Source organism: Camelus dromedarius, chromosome 15 (assembly GCF_036321535.1).
Source record: "Camelus dromedarius isolate mCamDro1 chromosome 15, mCamDro1.pat, whole genome shotgun sequence".
Taxonomy (NCBI): Eukaryota; Metazoa; Chordata; class Mammalia; order Artiodactyla; family Camelidae; genus Camelus; species Camelus dromedarius.
In genome coordinates, this window is record NC_087450.1 from 16,101,140 (window position 1) to 16,118,604 (window position 17,465).

Genomic DNA, 17,465 nt, shown 5'->3' on the forward strand with positions numbered 1-17,465 from the left:
TGTGCTGGATGGTCCTGGTAGCACACATGACCTTCCTGAAGGCAAATACGATGACCCACTCATTTTTACAGCCTCACATGGAGCCCCCGCCACACACTAGGTGCTTAATCCATTGCTGATGGCTTGACTAGAAATACATTTACATTTCCCCCCTTAAATACAAATTGTGATACTATGGTGGCCCCTCTGCAGAAGTGACTACAATCCTCAACTCATCTTTTACCTCCTTGGTCTGTATTAAATGGATGCTCCCCTAAAATTAACTCCCTCACATCTGCCTTGCCATGAATGACACCTGGAGAAGAATCTGCCACCTGTCCCTGTCCCACCAGGGACAATGGATTCTCTCCTGTTTTATCTTCTTGGGTAGAAACTGAAACACACATTTCAGCTGAGCCAGGCTGTGTGTGGTGGCTCTGGAAGGCCTAGGAGGGCGGACCTGAAAAACAAGTTATTGCTTATAGTTTAGAACCCAGTGCAGAATCAAGTGAAGAAGGGAAGGTGAGAGAGAGTAAGAGGAAAGAAAGGCCTTATTTAGAAACTGAATTAAATAACTACACATTAAGATCTGGGTTTTCAAAGCTCAGGTCACCATTTTTATTATTTACATGAGGCAATAAAATGCACGTTATTGGGGGGAGGGCATAGCTCAGTGGTAGAGTGCGTGCTTAGCATGCGCAAGGTCTGGGTTCAATACCCAGTCCCTCCACTAAAAAAAAAAAAATGCATGTTATGACTAGAAGTGTGGAATATATTCTTCTATATGAGATACATTTTTGAAAAATACGTTACAGTTTGGGAGAGAAAGAACCAAGCATTATGAACCATTAACTTCTGGGTCAACTACAACAGAAAATACATGCCACACTTACTGAAAGGCTAGTGCTGTCACAGCCAGAAAAGCTTTCTCTAATTTACAACAGACTGAGTGAAACCGAAAAAAGACACCTTTCTCAAAGTTTTCATATTCTCTGGCTGCAGGTCTAAATGATGAATGACATAACATCATTATTCATATAATTCCTTACCACTCATTTTTAAATTTTAAACCATCACTGGATTCTTGAGAGACCAATGTCATGAATTCTAGGGAAGTCAGAGAAGTGGGCTATATTTTCAGAAGTTCTACAGCTCACACTGGAGCTGGTATTTCTTAAGAAATAATCATAGCAACAACAAAATTCCAATCCATCACAGGCAACACAACCCCAGTATCTGCACCGGTGACAATGGCAGGTGTCACCAGCAAAGTCTCCATCATCTACCGAGCCCACTGTAACACAGCAAACCAAAGGGAACGCAGCACAGTGGTTTTTCAGGCCATACCTAACAAGCATCACACACCTCTTAAGGTTTAAAAATCAGAGTACAAATTTGATAAGATATCCAGAGTTCACATGTAAATAAAAACGAGCAATCAACAGAAAGTACACAAAATGAGCCTGTTGACTAATGTCCTGTCTTTTCTAATCGAGGGTCAGCCCTATTCAAACCCAATCACATGAGGATGGACCCTGTAAAGGTCAGTCAAAGGCAGGCTGAAACTCCAACTGTCTAGCTGACCTTCAGAGCTTGTGACAAATTGCTATCAGTCAATGTCAACTAATGACAGGAGCTCTTTGGCTAATCAATTGTTCTAAAAATGATCAAGAAAACTACTCACAGGACAGCTCATTTTCACATCAATGCCTGTGAAGTATGAAAAGCTCATTTTTTGAGTTTTTAATAAGCTCATAAGTAAAGCAGTTACTTAGTAACAGAGGTCACCTTACAGAAAGACAGAACCTTTGTCTGCCTTTTACATATTCTTTTATTACCATATTATAGTAAAAAATATGCCATGGATATGCCAGAGGGCTACATAATAAAGTAGGGAACACTTCATCCACTTTTGAGACAAATCTTTCTGTGTTAGAAGGAAATCTATTTGGGAGTAAATAATTTCAAATGAATTTTTCAGTGGTTTAAGACGAAAAACAATGACCTCAAGTTTACTAGTGACATCACCTAATAGTGAGAAGATGTACTTTCTGTGAAAACGCTTGTGGCCAAGTTCACGCCCCTAAATACACAGGCATGACTTTTAGATGACGGAGTTATTTTTCTTTATTTTAAGACAACCCGCTTTCAGGATGCTAGACGTCAAGCAAAAGGGGAACAGGAAGTGATTACTCACATCAGATGAGTGACTGAAAGGTAAGGTGAGTAGAGCATGGGGCGTTCTTGGGAAAACAGTGTCCTGTCTCTACATCTAATTCAACATGTTTGATAAGTTAATAACATGGACCTTTTGATAAGAGAGATTTGCAGAGGGTAATAACTTCTCCTTTCTTTCTCACACCTGACTTTTCCCAGCAGGAAATCATTTTCCTATTCCGCCTGCCATTGCGAGCCAGGGCCACACTTTAATTTGCATTTACTGTAACTCAGGTAACACACGGGGACGCAGTGGTCCAAGGGCTAAGACCTGTGGTCACCATTATGTTTTGTTTGTCTCTGCTCGCCAGAGCATAGTTTTCAAAATGCACTCTAGTGCCATTGAAATACAAGAAGTTCCCGGAGAAGAAGGCTTAAGAAGTAAGTGTGAACCAAAATAGATCACTCCAGTCACCCAGACCAACAGACAAATGAAACTTGAGGGGGGTGGGGGGCAGGGTAGGAAACTTTTTAAACATTTTTCTTCATTTTTCAGGATTCTTAGGTTATCATAAACACTGTGTTTTTAAAATCAGTTGGGATTTTTTTTTAAAAAAAAAAAAAAGGAGGAGGGGGGGACAAAGAGAGAGAAAAAAGAAAATTGTTTCCAAACAAACTATTCACTTTGTGGTTCCATCTGAAAAGCGGTGGATTACAGATTACACCCTAAACCTGAGTGGCTACCGTAGTTTTTCAAATGAAAATATCTTCCGTGGCCTCCACTCCTCTCAAGTCGTCCGTAGGAAAGGAAGAAAGGCGGGAGGGCAACACCGAAGCCGAGCCGTAATTGGAAGTATGTGAAAAATGAAGTGTCAGTTTGGTCAATAAAGGGCAAAGGTCAAGGGGAACTGGAGCCCAAACTCTGCGCGAAATTGCTCATTAAGACGTCCAATCAGAGCGCTCCGGTCCACCTATCCCATTATTCACCAGACAGCTGACTGTTTCCTACGCCCCGGCTGGGGCTGTTACTACTTTTCTTCTTCATGTAAAAAGGCGAGCTGTATATAAACCGTTGCTTACCCTTCTGGAACAGAAGGTGGCCCTGCCCTGCCTCCGCCTCTCTCCCCGCGGCCCGCCCCCCTCGCATCCAGCTCCCCGGCTGCCTTCCCGGGTCCGCCCAAAACCACTGCCTCGACATTCCCTTCAGTAATAAATGGAACTGCCTTCTGCCCATAGGTTGCCTGAACTCGCACAGAAGCTGGCGTGGAGGTGGTGGGTGGGGCAGCGGGAGGCACTGGTGACTATTGCTACATTATTATAAAGAAGTAGCCCTGCTTTTCGATTGTTCCTCTCTGAGGAAACATGCTGGTTTTGCTTTCTTTCTTTTCTTTTTTTTTTTTTTTTAAGTGGGAGCAAAAATACTATTGTTAGATCGGACCTGAGTCCTGCCCTACCCTGCCCCGCCCCCAGCAAAGAACTTTAGAAGTGGGTTTTACAAGTTCCAGTGCCCAGTAAAGTCCTTTCAGGGTTGAAATGTTTCACATCAAAATTTCAGTGTAGAATTAATACTTTTTCTCTGTCGTCACAAACCAGTAAAAGGAGATGAGCTCTAAGTGGGAAATGTTCTGCGAGAGAAATGTCCTTACTTGGTTTCTAGGCTCCTCTTCTCAATTCAGTAAATCTTGGAATGAGTGAAATGGTAGAGCTCCTAACACATAATACAAATTCATCATCTCAGTCACCCGGCTCCTCTGTAACTAGCTCGAGCATCGTGCTACTTAGCCCGCAGAACTGGATTCTCAGCCCCCAGCCCAGTAGACTACCCCCCCCCCCCAGGCTAATGCTGATTCTGGTTTATTCGCAGCTCTGCTCCCCTTGGAGCAGAGTGCCAGCCCCAGTGCAGGCCCGAGGAGGGCAGTCCTTGAATTGATAAAGAAAGAATGGCCCTCAAATGATCCATTTCTCATTCCTAGGGCGCCAAGTAGGAGCTCGGGCTCTGCAGTCAGACTATTCAAGACCCACCTCTACCACCAACCAGTATGTGACTTTGGGCAAGTCTCCTAGGTTCAGAGAAAACTTTGTGACCTCTTTCCAGAAGGGCAGGTGGAAATACCTACACTGACTGACAGCCCATAGTGTGTTATTTTATTATTTTATTACTATCATGTCTTCATCTCTCTTGACTTTGAACCAAAAACGGAGACGTGCCCAAACTCAAAATGTGGTCAGTCACAGCTAAGGCTGCAGCAGCCCCGGGGCGGGGGCGGGGGGGGTGTGTGGGTGGGGAGTGGGTGGCAGAAGACGGGGCAGGCACCCCATTTGCTTGGTGTTCTCCCGGTCCAAACCCCACACTTCCTAGAGCAGGCGCCGAACATGGTCCGGAGAGCAACTGCGCATAGCAGGATAAAAAAATCCCATGAGAGAGTTTGGTGTCTGCCCATGTGGACCTCATCCTAGGAGACTCTGTTCGGGGGTCCTGAAGACACCCCATCCTCAAACAGTTACAAAGGCAGGAGACCCAGATTCTGGAGCTGACTCTGACGGTGGCTCATTCCAATATTTCCAAGCTTTACTTTTCTCTCTTCTGAAATGGGGACATAGCAAATCATTGACAGGGATAAAATAAGAATCCAATCTCATATCTTTGGAAGTGCTTTGAGGAAGTTAAAGAGTAGACAAAAATCAATGTCCCAGCCACAGCGGCAAGAAGCCCCAACCAAATACAGATGTTAGGCCTGCCTTCGAAATGCCAATTTAAAGGCGCTTCGCTGTTAAAAGAGTCAATTTCCTGCAAGGGGCTGCGAGTGTTAATATCTAATGAAGGTAGATGTTGTAAGAAGAGTTGCCATGATAAATCATTTGAGTTGGGGGAAAGATCTATTATGTAAATCATGAACAAGCATTAAACCCCAAAGAATGATAATATCTTTGGTATTTTCCTAATTACATACTTTACCTATATTCTCATCAGAATGCTCAGGGCTGAATTTTGTAATTTTTCTTTCTTTTTTTTTTATGCTTAGGTAAAAATGTGGGCTAAAACTACTCCTTCGACCACAACAGCCACTAGTTTGGCAAATTATCAGGCACTCAAAATCCCCCAAATGGCTGGAACTCTAACTAGGGAACTGTTACTGTATTTTGAAATCTGTCAGAATGTTACAAATTTCCTGGATGACTGATTTTCTTTTATTTACTTTGAAAGTCCAAAAGAACAGGACTCGGCTGAGATATTGCCTGTTACATCCCTACCCTGTGCCACAGACAAGGTTATTGAACAGAGGACCAAAGCCTAGGGGATTTCTCTTTTTTCTGTACCCTAGGTGCTATCATGAAGTGGCAAAAATTGAAAAGGAATGAGAGAAAAAGGAAAAGCAGCACACATAACACAGTAGAGAAAGTTTTAAAATATGTCTTACTCCTGTCTGTGGGGGAAACACCTCTTTGGATATGTTCGTGACAGATTGAGTTATTTCTGTCTATTGGGTATGTATAAAGACATATTTATGGATTTATAAATCTTTTGAAGAGGGCTGTTATTTACCCAGTTGACGAAAATGGACTCAAACTGTGTAAATAACTATTTAGGACATGCACTACAGGCCAAATGCTGGCACGGCTTACCCATCAGTGCCGGCCAGAAAAGGCAGGCAGGGAGACACGGAAAAGCCACAGCGCACGGCTAATCCGAAGGCAGCACACAGACTCAGCACCACCCGTCTCAGGGATGGGAAAAAAAAAAAAAAAAAAGAGTTGAGAAGGGTCGCGGTTGGCATGGAAATGCACAGAAGTTGTTGCAGCAACACTTCCAGGCATCGTTCTGTGTTTAGCGAGGGATAAATCACACTGCCAAGGCGAGCCCACAGGGAAGGGTGGGGAGGACCCAAGGTGGGACTCCTACCACCTCTGTGGTCAAGCTGGTGGCGGGAGAGCGGGGCCGGGGACCAGCACCAAAACCGCCCTGTGATGCTGGTGGGAGTGAGTGGCTTCTGTTCTTTGGTAGAAAGAGGGCATGATGAGAAGAATCTTACGTAAATAAACAGGAAACTGACACTTCAGGGCTGACGTGGCACCACGGCCTCAACAAATGGCCCAGCTCATCCACACCTTCTGTGCCTCATCTGTTACATGGGGCTACCCCTGTCTGATCTGCCATCCAGGATTGTTTTTGGCAGGTTCAATCGAGATTATTCGAATGAGACAATTTAGGGGAAAAAGCTTTAAAAGAAAAAAATGAGGTTGGGGGGACGCCTTATATGAAAAAACAGAGAAACAATGTGAATGAAAAACTCGAATAATGTGCCCAATATATGGCTCCTGTTACCAGCACATTCATGATTCAGTCGGCCTTTGGAGATCACTTGTTGAAGGAAAAACAAACTTGAGAAGTTCCCAATTCCTTGTTATGACCCGTCAAAGGGAAAGAACTGGGAAGGGGGCATCTGCCCCCTGCAAATCCTTTCATCAGATGATGTTTCAGAAAACGTATATGATTCCATTTTAAATTCAACTACATTTCAGCAGTTTACAAGCCTTCAAGGGAGCATCTAAACTACCCGCTTGGTGGACATTTTTTTTTTTAAAGCCAGAAATGAAAAAGAAAAAGAGACAAGCACACAAAACACTAGGCTCTGACCCCATGGAGCAACTCTGGAGGACAGGGAAAAGAATTCAGATTCCACTGACACCTTTCTGAAACACTCACGGTGCCAGGTGAATGCGGAAAGGAGGGCTTTATATGGCGAGTGCTGACATCACCTTAACTACAGCAACGCTGCAATATATACATACACACACTTGAAAGCAAAGAGGCCCCGTGGATTTATGCTGCATCTCATTTCCCAGTAAAAGTCAGAGGTCGGAGGTTACCCGTCCCTGCCTCAGCTCTGAACCAGTTTACTCTTCCGGGCTCCGTTTTGACTAGACTTATGGTTGGGATGAGGTCAGCAACTTTTCTCTGAACAATAAAATATCTCAGATGCTTAAAATTCTATGTGTAGAAGTTATTCCCAGTCTAAATAGCATACATGTTCCTAAACAAAAAAAAAAAAAAAAAAAAAGGACTTTTCCTGTTTCTGTTTTCAAATTAACCATGTTAAATTCATCGTAGACTTTGCAATCCTAATTGGTATAGCCCAATTCAGTTCGAAAACAAAATTCTTTTGTTGGGTAACAGCGCTCCAGGGAAACATGACCATAAAACCAGATTTTAAAGTATGTACCTACTGTGGGCTCAGAGTCAACTTCAATAAAGCCGTCTTTTTATATTCAGATAGAGAATACTCTTTTAAACTTTGGTTGCATGAACTGAACACAAAATCCCCTGCAGTAGGTCTCATCAAAAGCAGTCCAAGACATCTAAATCCTCATTCCCCTTATTGCTGAAGATTGACTTTATGTTTAAACTTTATTCCTTGCCAGTTGCAGTCAGCCATGCACATCCATGGACACCCAAATGCACACACAGGTCTGTGCGTTCAAAGAACACCACAAATGAAACTGATGTGGTTTCTTTCCCTTTCGTTCTAACCCTCCTCCGTCTGACTTTGCAACAAAGCCGAGCGCTTGAGAGATTCGGATAAGGAAATTCAGAAAAATGGCTTCATCCCAGTGAAGAGGGGAGCCCAGTGTGGGTTTCTGAAAGATCCACTGCCTTCTGAGCATCTTAAGGCATTGTTACATTGGAATCCTAGCGGGTGTTTCTATGAGCTCTTGAACAGCCTCTTAAGGGCAAGCAATAATAACACTTTTTAAAATTTGGGTAACACGGCATTGGTGGCATGCTGTTTATGCACCTTGGAACTTCTCGTCTACTTCTCTCATCTCAGTCCGTTCACTGACCCTGTTTTCTGGAGGTGGCCAGGTGACAGGCAGCTAGACAGAGGGAATGGCAGAGGAAGAAGTAGGGGGTGGGGCGAATAAAATCAGATGAGCTGATGCTCATGTTTTATGGGGTTTATGTTCTAGGAAAAACAGTATAAAGAGTCACTCACTAGACGTTTCTCATTTTTCAACCCTGAAAAGTGAGACAAGTAGCAAGAGAGAAAGAACAGCGTTCCTACCTTGCTCACTGCTGTTGTCCCCGCTATGTGATGTGTGGCCGCCGCTGGACGGGCCCGGGGTTCCTCCTGAGCGGGTAGATGCCGTGTCGTCGTGATCTCGGTTCCAAGAGGGCTGTGGGGGCACAAAGTAGAAATCTGAAGACGGCGGTCTGTGAACACAGTCCTGGCAGGGTCCCCTCCCATGGCGACAAGGCGGCAGAGGGCCAGAATGGGCAACGGTGCCATCTTTCCCGTTTCCCCCGTCACCCCCGGTGCCAGCTCAGAGCACCACCAGCACTCCAACAATGTGTCCATTTCTGCTCCTGAGCTAAAACAGTATCTCCCAATTCTGTAAGTAACTGCTCGCTTTACCACCAAGGAAAATAGAAACATTCCAGGCAAAGGCAGTGGGGGCAGGGGGAGAAACACGACCACTCCATTCTGACCGTATGTTTTAACATCAACAAACCCCCTGGCACAACAGTCTGCTACTCTAAAAATGCAGAATGAGAGTGGTGGGCTGTAACACTGCGTTGTGGAGAGGCTTCTGATTCATCCTAGAAGACAAACAGGCCAGAGCTTTTAAGACCTCACAATTAGGCTGGGGTCCATAATAGCTAGGATGTGTCAGCTGTTTGCCGGATAGTACATGGCCAATGGACCAGGCCCAGGGACAAAAAAGAAACGAGGATAACAATAGATTCACATGGACTGTGTACACTCCGCCCCATGCCGAGCCCTCTTGTACTATTGAAGGGAAAACAGATGTTGCTTCTTATCTCTGGATGCATTTCAAAGTAACATTCAGATAGGAAAAAATTGGCTGTAAATTAAATTCTTGGGGAAAACAATCATGGCGACACTCCTCCCCAAGCTCCCTTTATCACCGGAAAAGATTTTAATTAGCTTTTAGTGCTAACTCTCAAAAACAGCCTTGTGAGTCACTGGTCAACCTGCATGGGAGGAATGATGCAAAGCAGAAAACAGTCTTGGCACAGAAGGGATATTCGTCTTCAAGATGATCAGCAGGATGGCAGGATCATCTTGTAGGTAAAATATGTCTCCATCATTTCAGTCACTGAATGTCATGGTTGTGTAGCAGTTAAGCTACCAACCCCCCAAAGTTTTTTAAAGACGCCTAGTGACACCAAAGTGCTCTTGGCTTATTCCTTGAGAAGTATTTCCATAGCCCAGAGAAGATAAGAAGAACCGAGGAGATCAAAATGTTGTGGACACCCAAGGAGAGAAGTAAAGATGCCATCTAAGAGGTGTGCTCCATGAGAATCCAAGGAAAAGGTTCACTGTTCCTGGACTGGGGGCTCGCCTGCCACCTACTCTACGGTCTTGGCCAGAAAATTACCCGCAGCCTGAGAAATTAAATAAAGTCACGGAAAGATACGCCACTTGTATGTTTGATTCGACCATTTATGCAGAGTCTCGAAAACAGTGCTAATTGATCTGCTGATTCTGTGATTGAAAGATATGTGAACTGTGAATGAGGTGCCTTTGACAAACACGCAGTCTGCAGCATACCAGAAGAATGCTGTAAGACGTAATCTGGAACACATGCTCAGAATGCAAACAGTTAATGCATAAATTTTCAGTTTGTACAACTGCAGCCTCTAAAAGGGGGACTTGTTTATTCAGAGCTCGGCAGAAAGAATGGCACAGCACCCAGGGGACAGACAATGCCAGGCACAAAACCCCGGTGCCTCGACATGTAAAAGGATGTTTTTCTATGTGCTACAAATCCCACTTGAAAATATAATTAGAAGGAGAAAATGGCAAACTATTGCATTAACTGTAATTGAACAAAAGACGGGCAAGGCATGTGGGAAGCTGCAGGAACCCGTGGGAGTTTCAGGATGCAGGAGATCCTGCAAGCAACATCTCCTGGGCACTCTCATTTTATTTATGTTGTCCCTCACTACTATTGTTGACTGCTGATCTGACTTGTAATTAATAGAAAAGCTAGCGATAACAAGCTGAAAATACAGAGCCACAGACTAACCTCATCAGAAGCATGTTTGTTAATCTGATTAAGACTGGGACTCCAGAAAGGTGACTTTGCACCAAAGCATGATTCCATGTTATACAGGAAAGTGTCCTCCTTTATGCTACAACAGACCTGATATATTCACTATCTTTTAATGAGCTCCACTGATTTATTCAGCCCCGCTCGGCTCCCTCCCCCACTTTTCTACTGTGCAGGATGGAGATTAATTCAATGCTTAATTGTTTAGTAAATTCAATTTTCCACATTCTATTCTGCATAGCTTTAGCTAAGGTTCTTAAATCTTCAGCAGTGAGCCCTGAGCCCAGTGTTTGTGATCTGTGCCTACCTTTTTTCATCACCATTTTTCTTCATCCACCACTTAATTCACCATGAAAAGATTTTCCTTGCTGGAAATTCTGATTCTGCTATGATCTGTGAGGCATTCCGATTCATTGCATTTTCATTGTGTTGGGTCTTAGATGCCGGGCTACTCTTTTCTCACAGCTATCGCCACATTATACAGGCATTCATGCAAGAAATGTTGGGTTCCACCTCAGTTTATCCAAATTTTGTGCAACCTCTATGTTTAAATGTGTGTGTTCCCCAAAGTTAGGAGCCAATCTTTTCCACCTAATATCATTCTTCTCACAGCCCTTCTCTTCCCAAAAGGCTTGTGAGTACAGAATGCACTTCTCTGAAATGAAATCTAACTTTTGTGGTCCTTCCTTGCATTAGCATCTCGGGTATTAGCATTTCAAGAACGGTGTAGTCACACGAAACTGAGCATTAGGAGAAATCCACAAGGTTACCAAAACAGAACAAGAATTATGCTTAGTTCAGATCATTAAGCATGATTAAAGTCTAAGCATCAGAAACAGCTCATGAACTCGTCCAGTAGAAATATGTAAGACAGCTCAGAGCAGAAAGAACGCCCCCAAATTCCATCGAGCAGAGAATCTCAGTTCCAATAACACAGCTCCATGACTATCTGTGGTCACACCAAACAACACCGTGATTATTTTTGAAATAAAATATGTGCATGTGATTATGTACATATATCTGTGAAGCTGTGAGTTGCTTGGGGCCACTTGTAAAGTAAGGCTGACAGAATAAAATCAATGGTGCATTGCAATTAGGCATATAGCAAACCTTAGTCATGATTCTAAATGAAGTCCCAAAGAGCCTTTTTCCTTCAACGTACGTAATTTCAGAGTAAGCGATGGCTATGTTCTCATCTATTAGAAATCCATTAAGACAAGAGGTCCTAACCTGAAGTCCACGGATGTCCTATGGAAGACTTCGGGGGAGGGGTTTGTTATTAACGCTGATTGTGTTATATACAGACTTGTATTTTGCCCTCCTGGGACTAGTGTCCTTCCTAACTTTTCACCAGATTCTCAAAGGAGTGTGTGATTCTTTAAAAGTCCGAGAACCATTTCTCCAGGAGATGTTCACAGGGCCCAGTAGAAAATACCAGGACTGCAAAGACCTTAATGATCATGGAGTCTGCATTCTAACTTGACACTGAGGGCCAGTGGTCCTCCATGTGTCCATAACTGGTAGCCAGCCAGGGGCTTCACTCCATCAGAAGGTCCTTGGTCAATTATAAACATATCATATCATATAGAAGCCAGTTTAGTTACCCTTTAATTTCCACTCATGTTTTGTCTAGTTCTGGGGCCCCCAAAGACAGCCATTTAAAATATTTGGAGCAATTCTCCCCATTTTTTTCTCTCTTCAACAGCTTGAACACTCCCATTCCTTCTACCATTTCTCAAGAATGTTTGAAAAGAATTTTTTTTTAAATAATGATATGCTAAAATCCATCAAGTGTTTTTTCTCATTTATAAGGCAACTGTACTGGCGGGATCTGGTAGTGGAATGGAAGCAAAGACCTCCTCCAGGGCAAGAGTGGTATTGGAAGCTTCTCCTTCTTGTTCTTTCCTGACTCAGCACAATGGATGGCGCGTGCTCAGCACCTGGCTGGTGCTTAGTGACCTAAACGGGGTTGTTTGTTAGTGACTGTTCCACCAGCACTCCAACAGGCAAACTGCAGCTTCCCAACCCAGCCTTCCTCCTGAATAAAGCTATCCATTGGTGGCTCTTTTTCTTCTTCTTCTTCCCTTCATGAATCCTTTTTCCATTTGTGCCTTAATTCTGGACATACTTCAGGTCCCCCTGTCACTTTCCACGCTTTCCTTAGACAATTCCTTTCACTCCTGTGATCTGAGTTACCACCCACATGCTATGCAATTTGTGTCTCTAGATCTCTTCTTCGGGCTTCAGACCTGGATGCCCAGCTCCCTGCTACACCATCTCCATGTGAAGGACTCAGCAAGTCCAAAGCTAAACTCTTCCCCTTCCCACCAAACCTCCTACTCACTCTTCTTTGTTTTGATCCTAGTCTGTACAACCCCATCCATCCATGGGATAAACTTGAGAATCATCCATGATACCTTTCCCTCTCCCCGCCACCACCTGTCACCAACTTTCCATCCAATCAGCCATCAAGTCTGATCCACTTCTCTCATTTTTCATCTTAGTGATTACCGTTCTTGTCAAGGCCCTCCCAGCATTAAAGAGTTCAAGTCAAATCACTCCCCAGCTTTACAAGAGTTCAGTTTCACTGGAACAGAGGCTCCAGGAGGACAGGAACTGGTGTCGGTTTTGCTCACAACTGCATCCTGCGTGTCAAGCACAGCGCCCGGCGCTTAGCTGGCAATCAGGAAATGTTCACTGAAGGCAAGAACAACTCCCCAGAGGAATACATTTTGTGGTCCTTAGCCTGGTATCCAAAAGGCCTTCCTAGTCTACTCCCAGGGGATCATTCCACCCCTGTTCCTTGTGCTCCAGCCTGTGATTTCTGGCAGATATATGCAGCTTGTCCCTCTGGGCTCGTCCTCATTCTTCTCCACTGCCTTGAATGTCCTGCTCTGCCATCTCTGGCCTCAGCCCCTGATTACCTCCTACTTGCTAATTACATCACATCTCAGATATCACCTCCTCCAGAAAGCCTTCCCTGATACACACACACACACACACACACACACACACTTCCCCCAGGATGAGTGAGGCGCCCCTCCCTGAGCACTTGGAGCACCTCATGGTCACCTCTGTCATTTCATTCTCATGTTGTTTCGCTGATGACTGTTGTGCCTGTCAACCCTTCTACACTATGAATGTTGTAAAGTCCTGGACTATGTCTTATTCCTCCAAATGTCCTCCATCTCAAGAAAATGTCTGTACCATATTAGACACAAATGTGTTTCTGAATGAATCAATGATTAACTCGAATGATTTATAGAGGATCTCTGTTAAACTGTCACCTGATACCATGATCCCCTGTATTAAATACCGTAAAACATCTGAGAAAAACTTGCACAATCTAAAAACACCTCACACACCTGCATTCACACAAATGCACACCACTATAAAAATATATGAATACTCAATTGCAAGATAACAGAGGCAAAAGAAAGTAAATGAAAGCCAGACATATCCTAATTTGAAATTTGGCTGCACCACTTACACGGTCTAAAGACAAGTCACAACCTTCCTCAACCTTAACATCCTAATCTGTAAATGATGATTAAAAAAATACTCCTCTACAGACACAGCATACAGAAATTTCCAGCATGCAGCAAGCATTGAATAAGTGGTACCTACTATAATTTTTAATGTGACGATAATAAAGTAACAAGACTAATGGAACAATGCAGGTTGACCTGGTCAACCCTGAAATATCTACATACAGGTGGATTCAGTTTATAGACCTTCTGGAAAGACTAGTTAACCCGAGCTGGCTTGGGGTACAGCTTGGTATGCCTTGGGCTATCTCGCAGCTGGTGTGTGCCCAGGGAACGCAAACTGATCTTATTTTCATCTTCCAATAACACGATTTTACAGGTGGTTTTCTCCTCCCCACCCCATCGAGTTTCATCTGATACCTACTATTTATAAATCCCTTTACAGTATACAAAGCACTTTGACGTACCTTTGCACTTAGTTTTTCATCGCATCAGTAGGAAGCCAAAATCTTTTTTTTTTTTTTTTCAGACCAAAATAGTGAGGGTTTTTCCCTTCAAAATTTCTACCCTACCAGTCCATTAAAAGGAATGGAGAAATGAGAGTCCCATGATCTTGACCCTGGAGCGGTCGGCTAGCAGCGGTGTAGAAACTGATGAAATAAATGATCATGGTGTTTCAAACCTGAAGTTCAGTCTGCACCTATGAACGGGCAGCTTTCTCTTTGGGGAAGTACCTTTACTTCTTCAAACCGCCAGGATCTCTTTAGTAAATGATCTCCAGTGGCCCAGAAGAGCTGGCTCACTTCCAGAAGTGAACTACCCAGTCCCTCCAGATAGGGGGAGTCACAGCCCACGTGGGGAAAGCACCGACGTGTGTGCACGCACGCTCACACACATCTGCACTTGCCCACGAGGCAGATGAACGTGACCATCCCACCCTGCCAGCGTGGCCACATCTAATTAGTCCCCTCACCTAGACTCTTCCCCTCTGTCTAAACGGTGTCTCTTAGGATCCTTAAAGGCACATCACTTCAGAAGATGGGATTCTTCACACGTCACTCAATTGGTGATGCCATTCGAGGAAAAGGCACCACCAGAGAGACCCACACACAGACCGATGAGGACAAAAGGGGGCCAGGCGGAACCTTCCTTTCCTACAGAAAGGGGTACATGTTCACCTGTGCATATGGGCGTGAAGTTGAGAAACTGGAAATCCTGAGAATTTTTTATTTCTGAGTATCTAAAATCTGCTGTGCTGAAACTCCTACCTGAAGGTCCTGTTTGAAGATTTGCTGCATAACCAAAACATCCCAGATAAGCTTTCAATGCACTCGGCCACCGTGTCGCACTGCCAATTTACTACAGCCCAGCGTAAAGCCTGCTCCTCTCAAAACATACTATCCGGCTTCAAATTCAGGTCATTCCAGGAATAAAATAAAATAAAACAAAATTCTTAATAGGGATTTCCAAAAATCCCTAGAAATCATTAAGCAAAATTCATTTAACCATGACAAGCATGAACAGGGTGTTTTGTTTTGTTTTAACCCAGTAAAACTATTCAGTCACCCCCTTCCCCTCTAAGCTTTTAGAAGTTTTTAAACACCAGAAGCTCACAGATGAATACTTCAGCGTGCACACGTGCTGCAGATCAGGGACCACATAGGGATGACCTGGAGGTGAAACCTTTACTACATCCACATTCTGTCCCGCTGAGAGATGAGAAAGTGTGGGAGGTGATGGTTGTGCCTGGCTAAGGCTGGTGGGGGTCTGGGGCGGTCCTTGGTGGTGGCCCACATGCACATCCCCCTGGGGAAGCAGAGTTTTTTTTAAGGGTTATCTCCCTCGCCCACTTCTTCCGACTTTCTCTCTCCACTCTCCTTTTTCTCATTTCCTTCCCTGTCCCCGCCTTTGCCAAGTCTGCAGACCCACCAGGGTTCCTGTTGGGCCCCTTTTTAATGCTGCGATAAAATGTGCTTATTACCCCCGCTTACTAGAAGCCTGAGGGTAATTTTGGTGACTCAGGGCAGATGGTAAATTAGCGGTGAGACAATGGAAATCCAGCATCCCCTCTCAGAATCTGCGGCTCTCCCCAAGACACCACACTTCCTCTTCTCGCAGGTCCAGCCCCATCATATTTGCCACTGTGGACTTTTAATCTAGAAATGCATCTCAATGATTGTCCAATTATCCCTAGTTACGCTGCTCACGACCTTGGTACCAGCCAGTATCCTTACACACAGTGTGAGTGTACCTAATTCAGCATCAAATAAGGTAGAGTTCTAAAACCTTAACAACATAGCAACTCTGATGTACTGCTTTAAATATAAGTACATATGTATGTGTGTGTGTGTGTGTGTGTGTGTATTTACACACACGCACATATACAAACACACATACATATACGATTGTATGATGGGGAGTTTGTGGACGCACAGGCAGCTTCTGTTAAATCGAGTTTTGTATTTCCCAGTTCTCACGTACCACAAATAAAACCTACAAAAATGATAATTTTTCAAACATTGAATCCTCTATCTCTGTGTAATGAGGCATGGAGAGAGGAGGAGAAGAGTTTTTGTGCTCTTTTGCTTTTGGTGAAAATTCTCCAAGGAGTCATTTCATCTTTAAATGAAAAGTTGTGTATCAGGTGATCGCAGGAGCGCGGGGAATCACTGCCGCCTCGGGTTCAGACGCGGGGAGACACAAGCGCACGTTCGTGTACACACAGGGCCGTCCACCCATCGCATGCAGGAGGAATAAGGCAAAAGAAGGTGGAAAGAACTAATTTGCGTGCTTTTAATTACACTGCAATGGGATTTAAGGCAGCGAGGCAGTCAGACACATTTTTAAAATCTACTAGCCCTTTAATAGCTTGCCTGTTCTCCAGGAGCTTACGAAGCTCAGACCAGGCTCAGACTCAGGGTCACTCCCTGAATTCTCCTTAAAACCCTACTTTCCCACAGCCTGATATCTTTTAGGTCACAACCCTGACACCCTCAGGTCATTACTAATCTGCAGAGCTGAATTAATTCATCCAGGAAATTAAACATGAATTAACAATGCTAAGGAAAACATCTACAGATATAAAACACCACCACCCCCAAAATATTCCAAATATTTTCCTGATGAAATCCACACAGCACTGACTTCGCCCAATTTTTCGACATTGAGAATCAGTGCCAACATCACCCCACAGTGACCCCAATGTGGTCTCAGAAGATAATAGTGATTTCTACACGGGGCAGGGACATTCAAACAATTACAAGGAAAACAAAACAAAACAATGACAACCAAAGGGAAATTGCTACCGAGAGGTGACACTCATTTTACCAAAGTCTCAAAACTGGAAAGTAGACAGGGAACTTAGAAAGTATTCAAGGGCACCGAATGTTCAAACTCCTCCAAGCCGTTTGCTGTGGAGAAGAGAAAGCCTCACCACACTAGGAAGCTTAGTAAAAGCACTTCATTTATGTTTTAATCATCTTTGCTTTTCCTATGCTACTGTGTTATGGCTGGCATACTGTTAATAAAAATAAACTTCTACATTAAATGATTGACTATATGGTTCTACTCCTGAAATCATGCCTGTGAACTATAATTCAGAGTTAAATGTTCAAAAACAAAACAAAACAAAACAAAACCAAAAAACCTATAATCCAACTGCCACCACTATATTTCCAAATATTTGTAACTAAATAATTCAAACCTTACTCTTCACTTATCTGCTGAGAACTTTCTGCTGAAATGCAGATTATTTTCTCTCACTGC

General features: G+C 43.8%; 1 protein-coding gene across 3 annotated transcripts in view; it reads right to left on the reverse strand.

The window, feature by feature from the left end:
* MEIS1 (Meis homeobox 1) overlaps positions 1-17,465 on the reverse strand; it is a 131,706-nt gene that overhangs the window by 94,758 nt on the left and 19,483 nt on the right. For all 3 annotated transcript variants that reach the window (XM_010979914.3, XM_010979915.3, XM_064494437.1), the window contains one exon: positions 8,199-8,310. In XM_010979914.3, the coding sequence (XP_010978216.1) occupies positions 8,199-8,310 (112 nt within the window). The remainder of the gene's footprint in view (positions 1-8,198; positions 8,311-17,465) is intronic.